General features: G+C 40.7%; 1 protein-coding gene across 22 annotated transcripts in view; it reads left to right on the top strand.

Annotated features, from left to right (window-relative positions):
* The window catches only part of EYA4 (EYA transcriptional coactivator and phosphatase 4), a 358,824-nt gene that overhangs the window by 198,453 nt on the left and 136,547 nt on the right, over positions 1 to 23,824 (top strand). For 21 of the 22 annotated variants that reach the window (XM_025294511.3, XM_044924207.2, XM_006059291.4 and 18 more), the window contains one exon: positions 4,595 to 4,644. In XM_025294511.3, the coding sequence (XP_025150296.2) occupies positions 4,595 to 4,644 (50 nt within the window). Of the gene's footprint in view, positions 1 to 4,594; positions 4,645 to 12,234; positions 12,295 to 23,824 lie in introns of those variants that run through there. The other variant, XM_044924210.2, reaches the window with a different exon arrangement.

The raw sequence follows: 23,824 nt of genomic DNA, 5'->3' as shown, positions 1-23,824 counted from the left end.
TGAAAGGCTTTGGCATAGTCAATAAAGCAGAAATAGATGTTTTTCTGGAACTCTCTTGCTTTTTCAATGATCCAGCAGATGTTGGCCATTTGATCTCTGGTTCCTCTGCCTTTTCTAAAACGAGCCTGAACATCTGGAAGTTCATGGTTCACATATTGCTGAAGCCTGGCTTGGAGAATTTTGAGCATTACTTTACTAGCATGTGAGATGAGTGCTATTGTGTGGTAGTTTGAGCATTCTTTGGCATTGCTTTTCTTTGGGATTAGAATGAAAATCGACCTTTTCCAGTCCTGTGTTGTGAGAGGGCATTAGAGGGCAGACCCACTGAAACCATAATCACAGAAAACTAGCCAATCTGATCACACGGACCACAGCCTTGTCTAACTCAATGAAACTAAGCTATGCCGTGTGGCGTCACCCAAGACGGACAGGTCATGGTGGAGAGGTCTGACAGAATGTAGTCCACTGGAGAAAGGAATGGCAAACCACTTCAGTATTCTTGCCTTGAGAACCCAATGAACAGCATGAAAAGGCAAAATGATAGGATACTGAAAGAGGAACTCCTCAGGTTGGTAAGTGCCCAATATGCTACTGGAGATCAGTGGAGAAATAACTCCAGAAAGAATAAAGGGATGGAGCCAAAGCAAAAACAATACCCAGTTGTGGATGTGACTGGTGACAGAAGCAAGGTTCAATGCTGTAAAGAGCAATATTGCATAGGAACCTGGAATGTTAGGTCCATGAATCAAGACAAATTGGAAGTGATCAAACAGGAGATGGCAAGAGTGAACTTTGACATTCTAGGAATCAGCAAACTAAAATGGACTGGAATGGGTGAATTTAACTCAGATGACCATTATATCTACGACTGTGGGCAGGAATCTCTTAGAAGAAATGGAGTAGCCATCCTAGTCAACAAGAGTCTGAAATGCAGTGATTGGATACAGTCTCAAAAATGACAGAATGATCTGTGTTCGTTTCCAAGGCAAACCATTCAATATCACAGTAATCCAAGCCTATGATTCACTTACTGAGCTAGTATTTGGGGACTGTCTTAATCCATTTGGGCTGCTATAATGAGATATTTCAGTTTATAAAAACAGATATTTGTTTCTCTTAGTTCTGGAGGCTGGGAAGTCCAGGATGGTGGCTCCAGCATGGTTTTATGTGATGACAGCCCACCTCCTGATTCAAAGCCAGTGACTTCTCATTGTTTCCTCACATGGTAGAAGGGATAGGAAGCTCTGTGGAGTCTCTTTCTTAAGAGAGTTAATAGCATTTGGAAAGCCTTCATTTTCAGGGTCTAAGCACCTCCCAAATGGCTCACTTCCTGATTTGAAGGGGTTAGGATTTTGCAAATGAATTCTTAACGGGCACAAACATTCAGACCAAAGCAAGGAGCATCTGTTCAAAGCTGGGGATTAGTGATATACACCATCAATACTGCATCTGCTTTTGTGGAATGTGTACTTTTTCTCTTGTTGCATTAAACTCATATCTGTCTTTCAGTCCTCAGCCTGACCCCTTCTACACTGTCTTATGAACCATCTCTACCCAGTCTGTTTTTTAAAATCCTTCAATGGTCTTCATTGTCCAAATATTAAATTCCAAAGTCTTCATCATTTATAAGGCTTTCATAATATGATTTCTCTGACAAACCCCATGATGTTGAAGTACCTACCTTTTTCCAGATTTAGTCTTTGAAACCTATGTCCTTTAACACATTATTGACTGGAGACATATGGGCTTCCCTTGTGGCTCAGCTGGTAAAGAATCCGCCTGCAGTGTGGGAGACCTGGGTTCGATCCCTGGGTTGGGAAGATCCCCTGGAGAAGGGAAAGGCTACCCACTCCAGTATTCTGGCCTGGAGAATTCCATGGACTATATAGTCCATGGGGTCGCAAAGAGTTGGACACGACTGAGCAAATTTCACTTTTACTTTCTTACATATTGTGGCCCATAGGCATGAGTTTCTGCAAAACAGTCAATAACATGTTAAAACTTAGTTCAGAAATCACATCCTTTGTTGCCATCCTCTCTTCCTTTGGCTGGGGTAGATTGACCTCTGAACATGGATAACACTGTATAAACTCTCCTGTAGTAGTCATGGTATCCTAAATATTATTCTTGCCTCATTTCACCATTAACAAATGAATAAAGCCTATAAAAAGAATTACTTTGAAGAGTGCAAAACTCTAACAGTATCTAAAAGAATATATCGACTTCAGTCTTTCATCACATACTTATTAATCATTGTGTTTCCTTGGTGGATCAGTGGTAAAGAACCCACTTGCAATATAGGAGATGAGAGATGGGACTTTGACCCCTGGGTCAGGAAGATCCCCCGAAGAAGGGCATGGCTACCCACTTTAGTATTCTTGTCTGTAAAATCCCATGGAAAGAGGAGCCTGTAGGGTTGCAGTCCATAGAGTCACAAAAGAGGCAGATATGACTTAGTGACTAAACAACAATGACAACAACTAGAACTGTGCATACATAGATAGTAATCAGTAGATGTGTTCTCTGGCATTGCAATTAATACATTGAGAATAAATTAAAATAATGCTAACTTTCTGGTTAATTATTTAAATAAAGATGCTTTGTAAAGCCATTGGTTTAAATATTTCTTTAAAAGCTTTGTTGTTTTAAACCACAGGAAGGTTGTCTCATTCTAACTCTTGTTTGAGAATGTCTGTCTAGTTTGCTTGTGTGATCTGGAGCTTCTTTAATTAGTCCCAAACTCAAGTTATCATAGTCTTTCAAAAACTAACATTCACTTCAGTGTGATTTCTACATATTCATTGGGCAGTTCATATAATTTCAGGTGATGAATCATAGGAAAGAAGGGTTTTAATATCATATCCTTCCCTTTTGGTTCTTATTTTTCTTGGAATTGTTCATGGACATAAGACTTTCGTGGGTTTCATAGTGGATGTTACATTTACATTTTTAAGAAAGGTGTTCCTTTTTCTTTCTTTTTTTTTTAAAACTAATTACTCAAAAATATTTCTTCGCTCTTCCATCTCATGGTGTTGAGCTCTGTATTGAGAGCATAGATGTTACATAATAGGGTAAGAATGATAATCTCTTTGCTGATCAGTTTTATTTTCATACTGTGTGAATGTATACTCCAGATGCAGAAGAGAGTAAAGTTAATCAAGCAAATAATTGATTCCCCTGATTATAAAATATCTAGACCCAGAATTGAAAGCAAAGACACCAATTTTTGAAAGTGTAGGGTTTTTTTTTTTTTTTTTAAATGCATTCTTCTGAGATGAGGGAGGAAATAAGATTTCACTTCACTAAGAGCCAAGACTTCACTAAGAAAAAAATTGTAACTTTGGAGAACTAATAAGACATTACATGCCAGATACAACTGTGTTGTAAAACATGGAGTTCAAGAACTTATCTGTATGGAAATCACACATTAGACTGGCTGGGATGTCATTATTCATAATATTTAACAAAAGGACACTGATAGAAGTTAGTTTTAAAGAACAATAGTGGAAACATCTCTAGGAATACTTGAAAACATTTGTGAGCTGGAAAGAAAATGCTGTATTTTTAAAATTCAAAACCTACTCTTAAGAAATACCACTTGTATCACAGCTCACATTCATGTTGTATGCTCATGGCATATATCCAGTAGACTTTTTTTCACTTCCAAGCTGCATATTAGAAGTTAAAGTGCCTTGGATTCTATAGGCTGCATAAATAGACCATGGGAATGTAAACACCCAGACTGTGTGACTATGTATTTGGTAATTAATGTATCTTGTTTGCATTCCATATTAACTAAGAAAGTTTTGAAATGGCCTTTACTTTGCAAATAATGTACCCATTAAAACCATGATAAGTCAGACATAGTATCTGTGCTTGAAGTTAAAGTGTGAAAGGCAATGGATGTGTGCTTTACCTTATTTTAGAGGATATACCACAGACTTGACCAGAATTGGATAGCATATACTAAAAGCAAAAGTTTTTTTTTTTTTTTTCTCATCCTTTACCTTGTGTGGGTTAAAAGCCACAAAGTTGAAATATAGTCTGCAAAGTATACTTCAAATATATATGAGAAGTGTGTGAGCAATGCTGAAACTTAATTGATATGCTGAGAAATATATAAAACATACAGCCACTGGATTGGGAAAATGAAAATTAATATGTGAATGGTTTAGCGAACACTATGCTTTGCCCCCAGAACCTGGTGTTTATTATTGTGCACTTTAGTAGGAGACAGAAGCAGTATCAATTGGAAAAACATTTCTTAGTGAATTGAGAACTGTATGGCTTTCCAATTCCTAAGTGGGAAACCTGGTTCTTTGGTTTCTTTGTTCCGACTTAAGCAAGTCCCAAGCTATTTCAGCTGAACATTTTACATACTAATGGAGTCTAGGGAAGTGACTTTGGCAGCTGTTCATGGGATAATAATGAAATACACTATTTAATACTGCATGCTGCTGCTGTAAAATGTGGGGAGTATTTTATAGAGATCCTGGTGAGTAGAGCTGTATCCACTTTAAGTTTAGCAAGTGTATGAAACTGAATGAGGAAGTTCTTTTTTCATATGAGACTAACTAGTGCTCTTTTCTTACAGGTAAAGAAAACGTGCACAGAATCAGATGTTCCCGAAGCCCAGAATTCCAGGTACAGTAAAACAGAGGCCAAGACTTCACTAAGAAAAATTGCAGCTTTGGAGAACTAATATGACGTTATACTCCAGATACAGCTGTGATGTAAAACATGGGGTTTAAGAACCTATCTGTATGGAAATCATACATTAGACTGGCTGGGATGTCATTACTCGTGATATTTAATAAAAGGGCACTGATGGGATTTAACTTTAAAGAACAATAGTGGAAACATCTCTAGGAATACTTGAAAATATATTCACATTCTATTTAAGTTCATCCTCAATTTTCTTTCTATTCTCTTCTTATAATGTATTCACATCTGAAATTTTTCCAGAAACTTAATACCTTTTAAATCTGTTTATTGAAGATCTACCTTTTTTTTCAATCAAATGTTGCTAGATTTTGAGAATTTCATCAAGTTGGAACAACCAAAATTAACTTGGCATTCTCTTTGCGCTTAGTTACTTCATTCATGTCTGACTCCTTGCGACCCTGTGTACTGTAGCCCACCAGATCCCTCTGTCCACTGGAATTCTCCAAGCAAGAATACTGGAGTGGGTTGCCATGCCCTCCTCCAGGGTATCTTCCCAACCCAGGGATCAAACTCAGGTCTCCCACAGTGCAGGCGAATTCTTTACCACCTGAGCCACCAGGGAAGCCCAAGAATACTGGAGTGGGTAGTCTATCTCTTCTCTAGGGGATCTTCCTGACCCAGGAATTGAAGTGGGGTCTCCTGCATTGGAGGCAGATTCTTTACCAGCTGAGCTATCAGGGAAGCCCTGATATTCTTTTTATGTTTATATAAAGCCTGAAGAAATGATGAATTAAAGTGATCAGACCACTACATACAGGACTTGGGCACCATTTAGTTGTTTGTGCCTAGACCAGGTGCACAACAGACATTTTTAGGCCTATACATTTTCACTGTTTTTGTCTAAAAATCTAGGCCTCAATTTTAAAAGTCAGTAAAAGTATTTTAAATACTATTACAATAGTAATCATGTGGCACTAGCGGTAAAGAATTCATCTGCCAGTGTTGGAGACACAAGAGATTCAGGTTTGATTCCTGGGTCAGGAAGATCCCCTGAAAGAGGGCGTGGCAACCCACTCCAGTAGTCTTGCTTGGAAAATTCCATGGACAGAGGAGCTTGGCAGGCTGTAGTCCATGGGGTCACAAAGAGTTGAACATGACTGAACACGTACACACACACACCCTTCATATAGTAATATTGGGTTGTCCAAAAAGTCTGTTCAGGTCTTTCATACCATCACAGAAAAACCTGAGCGAAATATTTTGCCAACCTAATATTAATGGTATAACTCAACTTATTGCGTTAACAAATTTGTGTTTAATGATGAAATGAGTCTAGTTTATTTTGTCCTACTCATTCCAGCCTATGATGTATATAATGATTTTCTTGGTACAGTAAAACAATACAGATCTAGGTATAATGTTAATGACCATCATATTTTCCTTTTAGAAGGCAAATATATACTATATACAGTCCATTTACAGTTTGAGTAAATCTTTGTTCTTATGTAATATGATATTCCTGTAATTAATTCCTATATATATTACAGATAGATAGTGAAATGATTGTATGTGTTTTTTTCTTTTGAATCATCAAAAGTATTAATATATGATATGGTATAGGATTTTTGACATTTGATCTTTGTCTTTTATGATTAGGTATCAATATAGAACCAAATAGTTTTCGTTTATTGGAACATTAGGAAATGGGTGAACTATTAAATTTTTTCTTACAAAGTAGAGCAATTCCAGGACATATGGAGAGAGGAAACTCAAGCTCTATTGCTTGTGGATGTTTCCTTCCTGACCATTTTGCTGACGTCTATGAGAAATCCATCTAAGACTTGTTATTTAGCTAATTAGATAGTCTTTGCAAGCTGCTGGTCTTGATGGGTAGTAGGGAAAACAGAACAACATAATTATTATTTTTATTAATATTGTATATCAATTTTTTTTAATTTTTAAGGCCACTCAAGAGTTTTGAACAAATAGTGCGGTACATTAATAAATTTTAAACAAGCAGAAAGTCACTAAACTGATTCAGTGTTTACAGTTTATATCAATAAGTTCAAGAAGACAGAGTTCAGATTTCAATGTATTTAAACCTGGAACTAGATCATTCTCTTATCTAGGAAATCCCAGCCCATATAGCCTTAAAAATACAATTTTACATTTATGGTAAATAAGTTATGTTTAATAGATTATTTTAAATACATTTTATTATATATTATTATACAATATATATTAATTGAAAAATGACTTCTTATAAACTACTATTTAGTTGCCATGGATTAGCTGCTCATAAAAGTTTTCTAATCTGCAATATATGAATCCTTTCCATGTATGCATGTTCATTTGTGCCTGACTCTTTGTGACCCCCATGGGCTGTAGCCCACCAGACTCCTCTGTCCATAGGGTTTTTCTAGGCAAGAATATTGGAGTGGGTTGCCATGTCCTACTCTAGAGGGATCAAACCTGTGTGTCCTGCATTGGCAGGTGGATTCTTCACCACCACACCACCTAAGGCAAATCAATTTCTAAGGGCACTAAAGCTTAGTGATATAAAAAATAAACAAGTAAAACAAATCTTATTTATAAAAACCCAAGATGGAAAGGCCAGAGAATAAAGAAGAGCTAAAGAACATCGTGCACAGAAAGGATACAATAACTTGCGAACAGTCAACAAGTCAAGGGAGGCCAAAAATAGTATTCAGTATATGCATGTACTGAGGTTCAGTTTTTATGAACAACTGAAAAAAAAAAAAACTACATGAAAATGCTTTTATTATAGACACTGGACAGCATTACTTTAGTGTATACATGTACGGGTACATTCTTTTTGCTTATTAAGAACCACAGACATTCATGTTCTCTCTCCCCCCAACTCCTTCCCTTCCCTCTGTGTGTGTGTGAGAGAGAGAAAGAGAGAGAGATTTAAGGACTGGGGCTAAGTAATTCTATTCTAAACAAATCTAAAACAAAGAACTGAGCTCAAAATGAAATACTGTATCAGCATAAAATGCATGGGAGCTGGAGACCCACTGCCTTATAAAATGCTCCCTGTCTTGGAACCTAAAGCTAATATCATTCATTTATTTAGCTAGCTTTATAGTGTGTTGGTTTTGGATTTGAAAAGATTAGAATAAATGCAGATGGAAAGTGTTTTTACAGTAGGGAGGTAATTAAATTGGGCGTGGAGACTTTGTCAGGGAAATTCTTGGAGTGACATATGTGTATCAGCAAATTCTTTGTCTTGCTTGGCCTTAATTCCTCTTTTGGAAATAGAGTCTTGAGCTGCCAATGTGACTAGTAGATTAGTAAAAAGAGAGTTTACAAACCCATGCAGTATCAGGAAGGTAAAATGTCTTCTTAGAAAGAACATTATGTATGTATACTGGAAGTCAGAGGTCAGTATTTGTTCAGTTTCATAATACTGTGTTGAACTCGGTGGTACGTGGAAAGCGACAGAATGTGCTTCATAGAAGAACTAACATTCCTTAAATGTACTTTTTTTTTTTTTTCACTTTCCTCTGTGTCATAACAATGTTGAGAATGTAGTGTTGGCCTTTGTTCCTAAAACTCATGTTAACCTTAAAATGGGTTCTGAGAAAACTAAAAGTTTTATTTCTCATGCTTTATCTTACCCTAAAATTAAGTCTTACTAGACAGACCATGGAGAAGGCAATGGCACCCCACTCCAGTACTCTTGCCCAGAAAATCCCATGGATGGAGGAGCCTGGTAGGCTGCAGTCCATGGGGTCCCTAAGAGTCAGACACGACTCAGTGACTTCACTTTCACTTTCCACTTTCATGCATTGGAGAAGGAAATGGCAACCCACTCCAGTGTTCTTGCCTGGAGAATCCCATGGACAGAGAAGCCTGGTAGGCTGCAGTCCGTGGGGTTGCACAGAGTCGGACACGACTGAAGCGACTTGGCGGCAGCAGACAGACCATTTAAAACAAAATCTGATGTGTCATTTTTATGTTGATTTTTTTCTATGTTCATGGTGACTTTTTGAAGATTTGTGTCTTACATGAGCCATCCCTAAACATACATGGTTTTTGTTTAATTTTAATGTAATAGATATCACCTAGATGAGTGAAGTTAGAATGTTCTATGAGCTTCACCTGTTTTTTAGCTCATCTACCTTTCATTTGTCTTATGAGGTGAAGTAATTTATTTCATTCTTGGCAAATATCTTAGACTGCCTTTATGTTAAAATAGTTCCCATAATACCCAAACAATATCTCTGTTGAACTTCTGTTTCTCTTCACTTTTTCCTTTTTGGGCTCTAACTAGTAGAGCATTTTCACCAAGAAGAGATCAAGAGCTTAGAAAGGAAATAAAACTCAAATCAGGCAGTTTTGTTTTGTACTTGTTTTGTTAATTAAGGAATACATGGAAATAAAAATTTTGGTGAAATTGAGCTCTGAAGTGACTTCTAGGAATTATACCAGTTCTTTTCCTATTTTTGTTTTCATTGTGGCTACAGTATTGCCAGTAGATTATAGTGAAGAGATCTAAAGGAGAATATTAAAGTATATACATAGGAAGTACTTATGGTATGGATAGCTAAGATAGTTTTTGCACATGGTGAATGACAAAAGACTCTGTGTAATGGGGAGGGTTCCCTAGTCAATACTAACTACAATTATCAAGAGAAAGGCAGAACAACTCTCCAGCTTTCAACAAAGCTTCAGAATTAGTCTCAGTTTAATATCATAATATTTAAGTGAACCTCAGGAAGTTTAGCTATTTGATGCCTATGTTTTAAAAGCTTAAAAACTGCAACTAATTCATCTTATGTAAATAGTTATGATTTGACAATGTTATATTTAAAGGTATTAAGTTATACATGATTATTTTCTAGTAAAATAATTATTGCAATAATTCCAGAAGTCTGAAATGTTTATCTGTATATAATTGCCTGTCAAAAAAATTAAATGTTATATTTTTTCATAGCAGGGAAAGCTGAGGGCTCTTTGCTGAATATGCACATTGTATTTCACTGTGTCAAATCAGAGGGGCATCTAGCCTCATATTCTGTCTCTAAGAAGCATCAAAAATTGTTAATACCAGGTTGCATTTCCTCAAATTTTCATAATGTAGTTCCAGTAAACTTAGATTCTTGCAGTAACACAACTAGCTGTATAGTTCATGAAATTATTTAACCGTTTCTTGGACTTAGTTACATTATTGACTATCTTCAGATCTTGAGAGTCTATTCTTGATCATTTTTTGCTTTCCTTCCATTTCATTTTTTTTCACATACAGTCTCTGTTGACAACTCTTGACATAGCCCACAATGTCTAGAATGCTCTGGCCACTTCCTATGACTCTAGTCTCAGTGTCATTCAGGCTTCCTCTGTCAGAAGATCTACATTTACAGATGCTAAGCTTCTCCTTCCAGAGGCTGGGTCATTTCTTCCCTTCTTTAACTAGAACCCCCTGCCCCCAGCTTTGCTCACCTACTGAATTTCAACTCATCCTTCTGGTGTTTCTCTCTGTGCACTGCTGCTTTCTTAGGGAAGCCTTTGTTGGCCAGCCAGCTGCCTCTGGTCCTACTGCCATAGGGCCTCATGGCCTCATCCGCTTCTCCTTCGAAGTAGCCTACTTTGATTAATGCCTGCCTCATGCACTACACTATAAACTCTACAAAATGAGCGATCATCTCTGCTTTCTTTTGCTCCCCATCGTAACATTAGGGTACAGTGCAGGGCCTGACATATAGCAGATCTTCAATACATACCTGCTAAGTGAATGTGCTCAGTGCTTAGTCTTATCTGACTCTGCAGCCTCATGGACTGTAACCCACCAGGCTCCTCTGTCCATGGGATTTCCCAGGCAAGAATATTGGAGGGGGTTGCTATTCCCTACTCCAGGGGATCTTCCTGACCCAGGGATTGAACCCTCATCTCTTGTGTCTCCTGCACTGGCAGTCGAATTTCTTTACCACTAGCACTCCCTGGATAACTTCCAAATATACACAATCAGCATGCAGTCTCTCCTGGGAGAGATACAAACTCCTAATGCAATTTTATTAGGGATTTCTCCCAGCATCTCAAACTCCCTTTGAACAGAATTGTAATATTTACTTTTCCTCCCCCAGCATCTTTTCTGTCTAGTGATAATGCTCTCAGTTGTCCTGCCTCAGAACTTCAGAATAAGCCTTATTTCTTTCTTTCCTTTCCCAAATCCTGTTGGTCATCAAACTGTGTATTGAAATTCACTTTTCCCTGGCCCTGCCCCTGATCACTGCCACTAAGAAAGTTCAAGCTTCTGTCATCTCACCTCTGAACTAACACAACAAATCCTCTGTGGCTTCATTGGATATCAACCTTGCCTTTCTAGTCTGTGGAATTTTTGGACAAGCCCTTCTTAAATAATACACTTTCCATATGGCATTAGTCATTAATCTGACAGACAGTATTTAGTAGATATTCAGAGTATACATAGAAGCATGAACCAATAACCTTCAAAGTGAAATTGTGGGCAAGACATTAAAAATAAGGACATATACTATTCATGCCAATTTGCTGTCCATAAGATGTCAAGGATTACCTGGGCTACCTGTTACTCACTTTCCTTGTGCCCTTATTCTGGTGTGCTAGATATTCATTGATTCCACTTAATTTTCATCCTTTAGTTCCAGATTGACAGACGAGTACATGAAATTCCAGAAAAAAAAAAAATATATATGCCAGTTGCTTAGGTACCTTGATTTTCAGTCCCTTCTCCTGTCACCATTTCCTGCATAGACATAAGAGTAAAATATGCTATTTGTGTACTGGGCAGTTACCCAAGAGCATCTGTGTAGGACAGTACTTCCCTGCTCATCCTACAGATGAGCTCATTTCATTGAGGAATGGTTGAGAATGGTACACCAGAGTATAGCCTGAGTGCTGAACACTGTGGACTAAAGTGGTTAGGAAGAGTTGAATGGAATATTTAGGGCAACAGCTGGGTATCAGAGGACAGATAAGATTCGAAGAAATGGGGGAAAGAGAAACCACAGTAAGGTTAAGAGTGAGGGAAAGAACTAGAAACTGAAATGAAAGGTACCTTTTATGGATGGTTGGTGACTAGTCTTGATTTTATTTATGTGGAGAAATAGTTGATGAGATTGGAAAATAGGTAAATTTGCATAGATTGTGATTGGCTGGGATTCCTAGTTATTTTAGTTAGGACCTTTGTTAGTTGCAGCTATTAGTGTGAACCAGTTTAGGTAGAAAAGGGGAGGTTTTTGTTGTTTTGCTCTGATTTTAAACAGGAGTATAATATCTTAGATAAATTGAGAAGATAGGGCTTGCTGGATCTCATAAGGTCTGGGAACCAGGGACTGACTTTTTGTTTATCTCTAATCCACTGTGTCCTTACTACTTGGCTGCTTCAGTGTCTTTCTCTCTGTTTATGCCCATTGGCTGCTCTGTCTTATTTTTGCTCCTGGACTTATAATAGGAGGAAAATATTCATGTGACACTGCTTCTTTCTGATTTTTAAATTTTTACCTCTTTAGGTATCCATATAATAGAATCTCTCTCTTTTTCTTTATTTCTCTTCTGAATTTCCAGGAAAGAGAGTGATACCTGAGTGGCTTTCCAGAGCCACGTCTGGGAGCATATGACTCAGTGGTAAGAACAACTTCCAAGGAAAGGATGCTGAGCAGACAACTTGATCAAGTGCCCTCAACCTTCTATCTCTTTCCTACCCACCTACTTCATCCAGCACCCTTGTCCCAAGTCCTTCATTTTAATCCAGCACGTATCATTTCTCTGATTACATATAACTCACTGGTTATCTATTTCACTAGTATGGAGATTTGGAGCTCAATTTTATATCAGATATCTACAAACTATGATCTGCAAAGCAGAGATCTCTTAAGAGAGCATTATGTGGAATGGCAACCAGACTTCAAAGTAAGATGAGTTCCTTTCACCTCTTTTTATAAACCCTGCTCCCAATTTTTAAACTTCTTGCTCCTATCCTCAAGTTGACCAGTTAAACCCAATCTCCTTTTCTGCTCTCAAATACCAATCCAAATATAAATCACTTTCTCCATTTCGTGTGGTTAACCCAGTTGTTAGATAATAGATGAATGCACTTCATCCTGCAAATTAAATTATTTTTCAGAGGGCAGTTTTGCCAAAATGACTGTCTAGGTTTGGACTGCCTTTCTTTTGAAGCCAACTCTCAAGCATACCTAAAGAAATACACTAGCCATTAATCAGTTGGAGTCCAAACTTGAAATTTTGGCCACCTGCCTTTCAGGCATTAGGAGGTCACCAGTGGATTTCTGATCAGGTAATAATGTTATTAAAATGTTCTTGCGATGACAGATCAGTCATGGCACAGGTGCGTGGAGGCAAGGGAACCAACAGTGAAACTTACTTAAAAGACCTGAGAGACACTTAGCAAATTGTGGTTATTTTGGAGAAGACATTATACACAATTTTTTTCATGGTTTAAACACATTTTCTAAATTGTCTACATCATGTATTTTTGTGTGTGTTAAGAATATAAAATAATAGATTTGGAAAAAAAATAATAGATTTGACATGAAATAGACATGGTAGCAGTGGAAGGAATCTGGCTTCTACTTTCTAACAAACTGCATTATTCGCCCAAAATGAGAAAACTCCTGACTTCCCGGCATGTATTAGTGATGACTTCCAGAGAATGGCTATCTTCCTGGCCAGTCACTTCTACAGTAAACTGAGTTCCTCTGAAGTCTTTATGGTTAATAATCTAAAGCAGTCTTTCTGGAGACTGTGAGCTGCTTTGAATTAATTTAGTCAGAGTAACACATCACATAAAGTAGCATTTGTTTAGTGACTTTTATCCAGAAGATCAGAGGAGCTAAGATAAGGCATTACTTTGCATCACAGTAATAATTAAAATTGTTATTCAACGTGAGTAGAAGCATTGAGGGTCCTGTTATATTGGTTCAACTTAAAATGAGAACAAACTAGAGGACCTTAGTTTTCTTTTCAGCAGTTCAATTATAGGAACATTTATTCTTGCCCTTCAAGTTATCGTTTATTGGGTATCAACTGTGTGTCAGGCACTGGTTTGAAGGTTTGAGATACTTCAGTGACAAAATAGAAGCATACGTAACAGGGGAGTATCTTAGAAAGCGATTAGTTCTAGTGATAAAAGGGGAGATGGGGAGTACTGGGGGAGTAGATTGTGATTTTCAGTTGGATGATACTTAAAAGTAAAGATTTGAAGTTAAGTCAAGAAGAAAGCGGGGGAAAGTGCACTCCCTTCGGGTTGAGCAACACATAGGCCCTTCCATGGACGCCTGTCTGGCACATTCAAGCAACAGCTAGAACAGTGTAGCCAAAACAGAGAGCTCAGGGTTTCAAATTTGAAATAGCCACATTCTAAAAAAAGCAACTATTTCTAGTCTTTCCCGTATTTTTGAAAATATTTACTTGGAATTTACATAAATCAGTTGCAAATATTTTTTCTTGACTCATCGGTAATAGTTTCTGGCAAGCACCTCATCCATCATTGCTACAAGGTGGGGCTGATCCCCAGCCAGGAATGCCTCTCTTTGCCACACCACACACATTCTCTAATACCAGCGCTCTCTTCTGATCTGAAGACTTCAAGCGTCTTCAAAAGCCTGAAGCCTGTTTGGTTTCTTTCTTTCTTTTTTGTTTAAGAAATGCTGTTAAAGTTTCAGCCATAAATATAGATTAGAGCTTAGTAAAGATTCTAAAAATTTGAGTCGTAAAGGTACAGAGATTCTGCTCATTATCTCACATTTAATCATCACATCTCAGTTGTCTTAGCAACCTACACAATGTTCTCATTTGCTTTTCAGTAAGCCAAAGGATGAATGAATTCTTTGTTCATGTGTTTATGAATTTCTATCACCTGATACTTGATGTCTTTCTGGCATGCTTACTGTGCCAAATAACTGTCTTTATATTCTTAATGTTCATGTAACCAAAATTAAACTCTGCTCTTCCTAAAAAAGTAAATTTCTAATGGAAAAATATCCAACCTCAGATAAACATAAATGTTTATATTATAAAATGTTTTTGTTGTAATTATAATTAATTTTCAAAGCTCAGGAAACTTGCCACACTCAGTTATCCAACAGATTTGACCTACACAGGCATACTTGTGAACTACAGAGAAAGAAAAAAGCCTGTTGATAGAGCTAGGTGTCCAAGAGTTGATTCCCCCAAACTTACATGCTTGCTTCTCTCTGATGCTGTCTTGGAGTGTATGTTCTCTTATACTATATATCTCTCTAGTTTTCAAGTGTGTGCTCTGCTCAGTCATGTCCAACTCTTTGCAGCCCTATGGACTGTAGCCCACCAGGCTCCTCTGTCCATGGGATTTTCCAGGAAAGAATACCAGAATGGGTTGCCATTTGCTACTCCAGGGGATCTTCCTGATTTAGGGATCGAACCCACATCTCTTGTGTCTCCTGCGTTGCAGGGGGATTTTTAACCACTGTGCCACTTGGGAAGCCCAGGTTTTTTCAGACTTATACCATAATAAGGTGGATGTGGCCCTGCTCACTTGACATACTAAGCAAATATGGTAGACTGTCTGAGTTCAGATTCCAGCTGTTTGGCCTTGTTGCAAACTACTTTACTTCTCTGTGCCTCAGATATCCTTATGTGTAAAATGGGAATATACCATTCTCCCATGGGGTTCTTTTAAGGCCTAAATGAAGCAATGTAGGGAAGACACTTAAAGAAGTACCTACTACATATTAGGTGAATTTAAACAACTGGTCCTATTACAAATAGTCATAGTGATAGTATTGACAAGTGACAGTATGACATAAAAAGAACAGAAAAATAATGAAGCATAAATGTAAGAATGCAAAAAGCTTAATCATGTGGGATGTTGTGGCATAGTGCTAGAAGCCCGGTATGCATTAGAAATGTCTGAGGGCAACCCTTAGTACAGTCTAATGACTCTCATTAGTTGCTCACCTTGATTCTTTAGGTAAAAGTTAAATTGTGTTTATCATCATAACACATTTTAGAATTACTTCTATACAAAGGGACTTCCTTCTAATTGTGCTGTTGATTTAAATATTCTGTTCTATAGGCTTGACTTAAATAAGAGCTTGTCTGTTGCATTCTGTCATGTGATTAGTTTGTAGAAATTCCATACTTCTCAAAAATAATACCATCTTTTCAAGAACACATACAACCTTATTACATGAAGTGATATTGTTGTAGCCATGCATGCAGGGAAACAAACTCACTCAGAAGGACAGTGCAGACGGTGGAGTGCAGTCTATTACACCCGCGGGCCCAAGGCAGAGTCTCCTCTTAGCCAAGAACCCCGACCAGTTTTTGTGAAAACCTTATATACCCTAAGTGTACATGCTCAAACCCGCCTCCCCAAATTCTCTGAAACTAGTCTGAACAAAGGAAAAGAAAGAACAGTCAAAGATAACCCGTGATAAAACTGTGATGCATATGCCTTAAACCTAGGTAGTTAACAGTGGACAATTATCAATAAGCCTGTGGTCATACCCCAATAAGCATAATAACAGTTTATGATTCTATTCGATTACACAGATAATTAGGGTATTCTTTTAGGTGACGGAGAGTCTAGATACGAGCCCTGGGGCTCTTCCATTGGCGGGAGAGTGGGGGCACGGGGGGGCGGGGTGGGGGGGTGTTGGGGGGAGGGTCTGTTTTTCCAGTTGGTATGTCGTTTCCATAGATACTGAGCATGTACCTCAAAGTCCACAGTCCGGCCCAAGATGGAGCCCTGCTTTAAAGATGGACCTTGTTCTGTTTCCTTCTTCACTGCCCGCTTTTCATGCTCTTAACTCATACTATGAGCATCACTCATAGGGACATATTGCACCCTGGCTGTCTAACCACCAGTTTGGGAGAACGACACTAACCTTTGGGTTATAAAGTTCATAGTACATTGTAAAATGCAGGATCCACAAAGCAGAACTATCAAGGCGACTGATAACAATGGTAAATATAGTTTTCTGCCAATCACCCTTCACCCAAGATAGGACTGAAGTCCAGAAAGATTCGTTTTCATTTGACATTACTTTTACCTGGTTTTTCATGTCATCTAAAGCAGCTGATACATTGCCAGATAAATCAGGAATATATACACAACATTCAACCTTAATTATAGCACAGGTCCCTTCTTGAGCAGCTGTGAGCATGTCCAAGGCCATTCTATTTTGAAATACCACTTTTCTCATTTGGATTTGTTCTTCATTTAAGGCTTGGATGGCTTTAGCACCATCTAGGAGGGCCTGTTTTGTGAAATTAGTCCAGGCCTCTACTTTAATCATAATATCTGTTGTCCCTATAGAAGGTACAAATAAGGCAGCAATATACTCATACCACTGAAACACAGACCTTGTCCACCTAGCATATAAATAAGGTAGATTTACCAGGCCTTGTTGTAGGTTAAGCTTTATGCTGCCATAGGCAAAAGTGAATCCCAGTGTGCAGCGGCCTATCCAGCCAGTTGGTAACCAAGGCCAAAGGTTAGGCCCACAAAGCCATTGGATTCCATTTGGTGCCATCCAGCGGAATACAGGGCTGTATTTCCAATCAAAGCCTGGCCAATGGATGGACTGGTTGGGGTGGTATGTGACCTCGAATGTTCGTTTACATTTTTGGGGGGATAGGTAACCCATATATTTTAGTTCTTTTAGGTCTAATGGAAGTTACCAAACCCTACCCTTTGTTCTTTTTGTTCCCAGCATATAGCTGCAGGAGTAATTAATTGACCCTTTTCTGGGGTCATCTAGAAATATTCATCCCAGACTTGGTAGAATTGTTCAACATACTTAGAGGCCTGTCCTTCCTTGCCAGTCAGGGAGTTTTTTTTCCTTTTGTTCTTTAAATATTAGGTATAGGCTTTTGTTACTCCTATGAAACTGGTGATTACATCAAATGTAACCCCATGACCCAAGTCTATTGACTGTAGGTCTGGCTTTCACCAAGAGAGCAGGGAGAGATTATGACTGACAAGAGAAAGGAAAGTCTTTTTTTGTTGTCCCAGAAAAGACCAGAGTGGTTTAAAATCTCCTGGTGGGGCGGTGACACCCACCAAGGAAATCCATCCATCACAGACAGAGGCATAGCCCCACAACACAGCAGTTGGAGGTGTTGTGGAAGTCCACATAGGAATGTGTCCATGAGATGAAAACATTGTTCTGAGTTGAAACGGAAGTTAAATTCAAAATCACGTTGATGCAGCCAAGCAGCAGGAGTTGATTATGCGGCTTCATCCTGAGGGGCTCATCCAGGATCTTCTTTTCCTTCTTCTTCTTAAGGATGATCTTAGTCTCTTGAGGGTCAGTGGGGTGCCTCTGTGCAGTCCACTCAGCGTTTTCTGGGTCTGCATGGTATGTTCTCTTCATCCTCATGTGGCAGATCCAGGGAGTGACACCTTCAACTTTAACTGCTCTGCTGCTGGTGCTGCTAAGTCGCTTCAGTCGTATCCAACTCTGTGCGACTCCAGAGACGGCAGCCCACCAGGCTCCCCCATCCCTGGGACTGTCCAGGCAAGAACACTGGAGTGGGTTGCCATCTCCTTCTCCAATGCATGAAAGTGAAAAGTGAAAGTGAAGTTGCTCAGTCGTGTCCGACTCCTAGCAACCCCATGGACTGCAGCCAACCAGGCTCCTCCATCCATGGGATTTGCCAGGCAAGAGTACTAGAGTGGGTTGCCATTGCCTTCTCCTTAACTGCTCTAGGGGTGGTTAAAACAACAGTATATGGAGCTTTCCACTGTGGGGCCAAGAGGTCGTTTCCAGTCACTGACCCACACCTGATCCCCAGGCACAAATTTGTGAATCTGTTCCCCAAGAGAGAATGGCACCCTTTCTTGTACAAACTTAGTTACCTGATTTATTACCTTACCCAGTTGTTTCATCTGCTGTGAAATCTCATCTCCTCTTCAGTTCAGTTCAGTTCAGTCGCTCAGTCATATCCGACTCTTTGCGACCCTATTAACCGCAGCACTCCAGGCCTCCCTGTCCATCACCAACTCCCGGAGTTCACCCAAACCCATGTCCATAGAGTCGGTGATGCCATCCAACCATATCATCCTCTGTCGTCCCCTTCTGCTTCTGACCTCAATCTTTGCCAGCATCAGTGTCTTTTCAAATGAGTCAGCTCTTCACATCAGGTGGCCAAAATACTGGAGTTTTAGCTTCAACATCAGTCCATCCAATGAACACCCAGGACTGATCTCCTTTAGGATGAACTGATTGGATCTGCTTGCAGTCCAAGGGACTCTCAAGAGTCTTCTCCAACACCACAGTTCAAAAGCATCAATTCCTCAGTGCTCAGCTTTCTTCACAGTCCAACTCTCACATCCATACATGACCACTGGAGAAACCATAGCCTTGACTAGATGGACCTTTGTTGGCAAAGTAATGTCTCTGCTTTGTAATATGCTATCTAGGTTGGCCATAACCTTCCTTCCAAGGAGTAAGAGTCTTTTAATATTATGGCTGCAATTACCATCTGCAGTGATTGTGGAGCCCAGAAATATAAACTCAGCCACTGTTTCCACTGTTTCCCCATCTATTTGTCATGAAGTGATTTGACCAGAGGCCATGATCTTAGTTTTCTGAATGTTGAGCTTTAAGCCAACTTTTTCACTCTCTCTTTCACTTTCATCAAGAGGCTCTTTAGTTCTTCTTCACTTTCTGCCATAAGGGTGGTGTCATCTGCATATCTGAGGTTACTGATATTTCTCCCAGCAATCTTGATTCCAGCTTGTGCTTTCCAGCCCAGCGTTTCTCGTGATGTACTCTGCTGCTGTTGCTGCTGCTAAGTCGCTTCAGTCGTGTCCGACTCTGTGCGACCCCATAGACGGCAGCCCACCAGGCTCCCCCATCCCTGGGATTCTCCAGGCAAGAACACTGGAGTGGGTTGCCATTTCCTTCTCCAGTGCATGAAAGTGAAAAGTAAAAGTGAAGCCGCTCAGTCGTGTCCGACTCCTAGCGACCCCATGGACTGCAGCCAACCAGGCCCCTCCGTCCATGGGATTTTCCAGGCAGAAGTACTGGAATAGGTTGCCATTGCCTTCTCTGATGATGTTCTCTACATAGAAGTTAAATAAGCAGGGTGACAATATACAGCCTTGACGTACTCCTTTTCCTATTTGGAACCAGTCTGTTGTTCCATGTCCAGTTCTAACTGTTGCTTCCTGACCTGCATATAGGTTTCTCAAGAGGCAGGTCAGGTGGTCTGGTATTCCCATCTCTTTCAGAATTTTCCACAGTTTGTTCTGATCCACACAATCAAAGGCTTGTCATAGTCAATAAAGCAGAAAGAAATGTTTTTCTGGAACTCTCTTGCTTTTTCCATGATCCAGCGGATGTTGGCCATTTGATCTCTGGTTCCTCTGCTTTTTCTAAAACCAGCTTGAACATGTGGAAGTTCATGGTTCACATATTGCTGAAGCCTGACTTGAGGATTTTAAGCATTACTTTACTAGCGTGTGAGATGAGTGCAATTGTGCGGTAGTTTGAGCATTCTTTGGCATTGCCTTTGTTGACACCTGTTTTGTTATGGGAGGGGGCCTCCCATACACAGTTTCATAGGGAGAATAGCCATGGGACCGTGGGGTCATCCTGAGTCTGAGCAGAGCCATTGGAAACAAATCCACCCAGGAGCAGTCAGTCTCTATGATCCACTTGGAGAGTGTCTCTTTAAGTGTCCGGTTGGTTCCTTCCACCATCCCAGAACTCTGGGGCCTATATGCTGTATGTAATTTCCACTTGATGCTTGAAGTTTTGCTTTCTTGTTATACTAAATCAGCTACGAAAGCTGGGCCATTGTCCGATCCAATGCTGGTAGGAAATCCAAATGTGGAAACTATCTCCCTAAGCAGGCACTGGGCTACTTCTGATGCTCTTTCAGTCAGGGTAGGAAAAGCTTCTACCCATCCCGAGAATGTACATACCGTGACCAGCAGGTAATGGTCATGTTTGTGGAAGTCCACTTCCAGTTGTACAGAGGGCACCATGCCTTTTAGCTGAATCCCCAGACGTTTCTGTCTGTGCCGAGAGGCAGCACTGACCTGTGAGCAGGCAGTGCAGTCTGAGATTCTGTCCTGCATAGGGAAGAGAGGCGGGGAACCAAGAAATATTTTCAAATTAGCTCTTCCAGTTTATCATGGCCTAGGTGGGTCGCTTGGTGTGTTTGGCTTACCAGAGTGGGTGCCAGTTCCTCTGGTACCAATAATTTGGCACCTGGCAATTCCCACCATCCCTTTTCAGTCTTGATGGCCTCTTCTGCTTTGGCTAGTTGGTTTTGAGCTTCAGTGTATTTTGGAGAGTCCAGCCTTAGCTCAAGCAGCTCTGCCAATACAAGAGCTTTAATAGGGGCTTCTCTTGTCACCCCCAATACCTTGGCTGCTTGTTTAGCAGTCTTAACTGCCAGTCTGTTCCCCGAGCCCAGGGGGTTATCCTCTTTTTGATGTTTTCGGCAGTGTAAGATTGTAACCCTTTCTGGTTCCCAGGCAGCATTTAATAGGGTCTTAATTTCTTCCTTATTTTTAATATCTTTTTCACTAACTCTCAAAAGGCTTCTCTCCTATACAGATCCCTGTGTACATGTAGTGTGGCAAAAGCATACCTGGAGTCTATGTAAATGTTTGATTTTAACTCTTGACAGCTGGAGGGCCCAGATTAGAGCATATAGTTCTGCCCCTTGAGTGGACCAGTGTGATGGCAGAGAGCTAGCATCAGTGATAGTTTCTTCCGTGACTACTGCATATCCTGACAGTTGTTGTACTTGTTTCACCAGGCTGGTGCCATTGGTGTACAGGACAAAATCTGGGTCCAGGATTGGCTGGTCTCTCAAGTCAGGTCTGCTGGCACATTCTTTGCAATCATGTGAGGGCCCACCTTCTCCCACAGGAAGAAGAGTGGCCAGATTCAAGGCCTGACAAGGCTCAATAGTAACATGTGGGTTCTCACATAACAGTCCCTGGTATTGAGTAATCCGGGATATTGACAGCCATTTATGGGGGTCCCCTCGCAGGAGACTGTTGACCTCATGCGGGACTTTTATGATCAAATCTTGGCCCAAAGACAGCTTGGTTGCCTCCCATACCAGTAAGGCAACTGCCCATAAGCATCCTAGCCACCCAGTGGCAACATTGTACAGTGATTTTGGGATATAAGCCACGGGTCTGTCCCATGTCCCCATAGTCTGCGACAACACTCTCATAGCTACCTAGTCCTTTTCAGTCATATAAAGAGTAAACGGCTTAGGAAGGTCTGGCAGGCCCAAGGTGGGTGCTGATGTAATGGGTTTGGGTTCTATTACCAATGGGACTTGTTTTACAAGCCTGGGTGGGTTGTCTTCCACCCAGACCTCAGGGAATTGTTGAGTTAACTCTCTCTCTCGACTGTTTAGCCCGTCTGGTTTCCCTTCCAGCAGACCGTGCAACCTCTATTCATCTGAGGAGCTACTGAGAGGAAGAGTAAATAGGTGGTTGAGCCCACTCGAAGAGTGGGTCTATTGCAGTGGAGAAAGGTCACTTGTGCCCCCAGTTTAAACAGCAAGTCTCTTCCCAACAAAGGTACTGGGCATTCAGGGATGTATAAAAGTTCATGAGTCACTTGGTGTCCCTCCATCTGACATTTTCAGGGTAGGCTTGAGACACAAAGGCTGCATTTATCACCATCTGAGACCCAGCAGCCTCTGGATCTATTGGCGTCTAAAGTCTAAAGCCCTCGCACAGTCTTTCATAGAACTCAGAGGGTGATTCACTTTCCCTTTGAATTACTTTGGAGGTTTTTGCCATACTCATAGGTTTTCGGGGCCCCCTCTTGTGACCTTGTAAAATAGCGGCCCAATATCTCTCCAGGTGGCCCCTACCTTCCTCTGTGTTACAGTCCCAAATGCGGCTCTCATTGAGGGTGGCTAGTTCTGCCCACCGCTGCAGGTTTGCAGTACCCTCAGGTGCCATTTCTCTTAACCATTCTCTGGCCTCCGTTAGGATCCTCTGTCTTTCCTCAGTGCTGAAAAGGGAGACTAGTAGTCGCATTAGTCATCCCATGTAGGGTGGTAGGTTCGAAAAATAGTCTCCAGTAGCCTAATCATGGCTTGTGGCTCCCCTGAGTATGGTGGAGTGTGTCTCTGCCAGTTTAATATATCTGTAGAGGAAAATGGCTGGTAATAATAGGCTACAGGGGGCTGATGGTAGTGCCCACATGAGTCCTGAACCGGAGGCTGTTGTAGCTCTCTGAGGGGCATCTGTAGTGGGGTTCTTTCCCCCTGTTCCTTGGCAGAACACAGCCTCTGTCTAATTCCTGTGTTTTCTTCCCCCTTCCCATCAGTACTCACCGGGAGAGGTGGATTCAATCTAGGAGATCCGGCTGAGGTGGAATTCTGGGGGCGTTGACCAGAGGTCTCCATTAGTGGGATAGGAGCCTCCTGAGACAGTGGCTCTATGATCTCTGGGAGAGCTGGTGGAAGAGCAGCGGCTGCTGCAGGAACTTCACCTGGCCCTGGATCAGGCATTAAGGCAGCCTCTAGTCCTGGTGGAGCTCTGGGAGGCGGGCGCGTCATTATCCAGTATGGGGGAAGAGCTAGGTCATCCCCAACCAAATCCTATAGAATTTCCTTTTTTATCATCAGTCAATTTTGGTGCCATTAATATTTTTCCCTTTCCCTTCTGGATACAGAACCTTGTCCAAATAGGAGCGTCTTGAGCTAACCCTAGCCATGAGTCAATATATGGATATTGATCTGGGTGTCCTGGCTCTCCTGTGACTACTGTATAGACTGCTTCCATGATTTTTAAGTTCGTGGTGTTCTCTGGTGGCCATCCTACTCGCACAGGGGGCCATTGGACCTCACAGAGTATGTGAAGTTGGTCTAGCATCAACTTTACCCCATCAGTTCAGTTCAGTTGCTCAGTTGTGTCCAACTCTTTGCGACCCCATGAATCGCAGCACGCCAGGCCTCCCTGTTCATCACCAACTCCCGGAGTTCACTCAGACTCATGTCTATCGCGTCAGTGATGCCATCCAGTCATCTCATCCTCTGTCGTCCCCTTCTCCTCCTGCCCCCAATCCCTCCCAGCATCAGAGTCTTTTCCAATGAGTCAACTCTTCGCATTAAGTGGCCAAAGTACTGGAGTTTCAGCTTTAGCATCATTCCTTCCGAA

The sequence above is a fragment of the Bubalus bubalis genome, chromosome 10 (genome assembly GCF_019923935.1).
Source record: "Bubalus bubalis isolate 160015118507 breed Murrah chromosome 10, NDDB_SH_1, whole genome shotgun sequence".
Classification (NCBI taxonomy): domain Eukaryota; kingdom Metazoa; phylum Chordata; class Mammalia; order Artiodactyla; family Bovidae; genus Bubalus; species Bubalus bubalis.
Note: the sequence above shows the minus strand (reverse complement) of the source record. Positions and strands in the feature narration are given on the sequence as shown.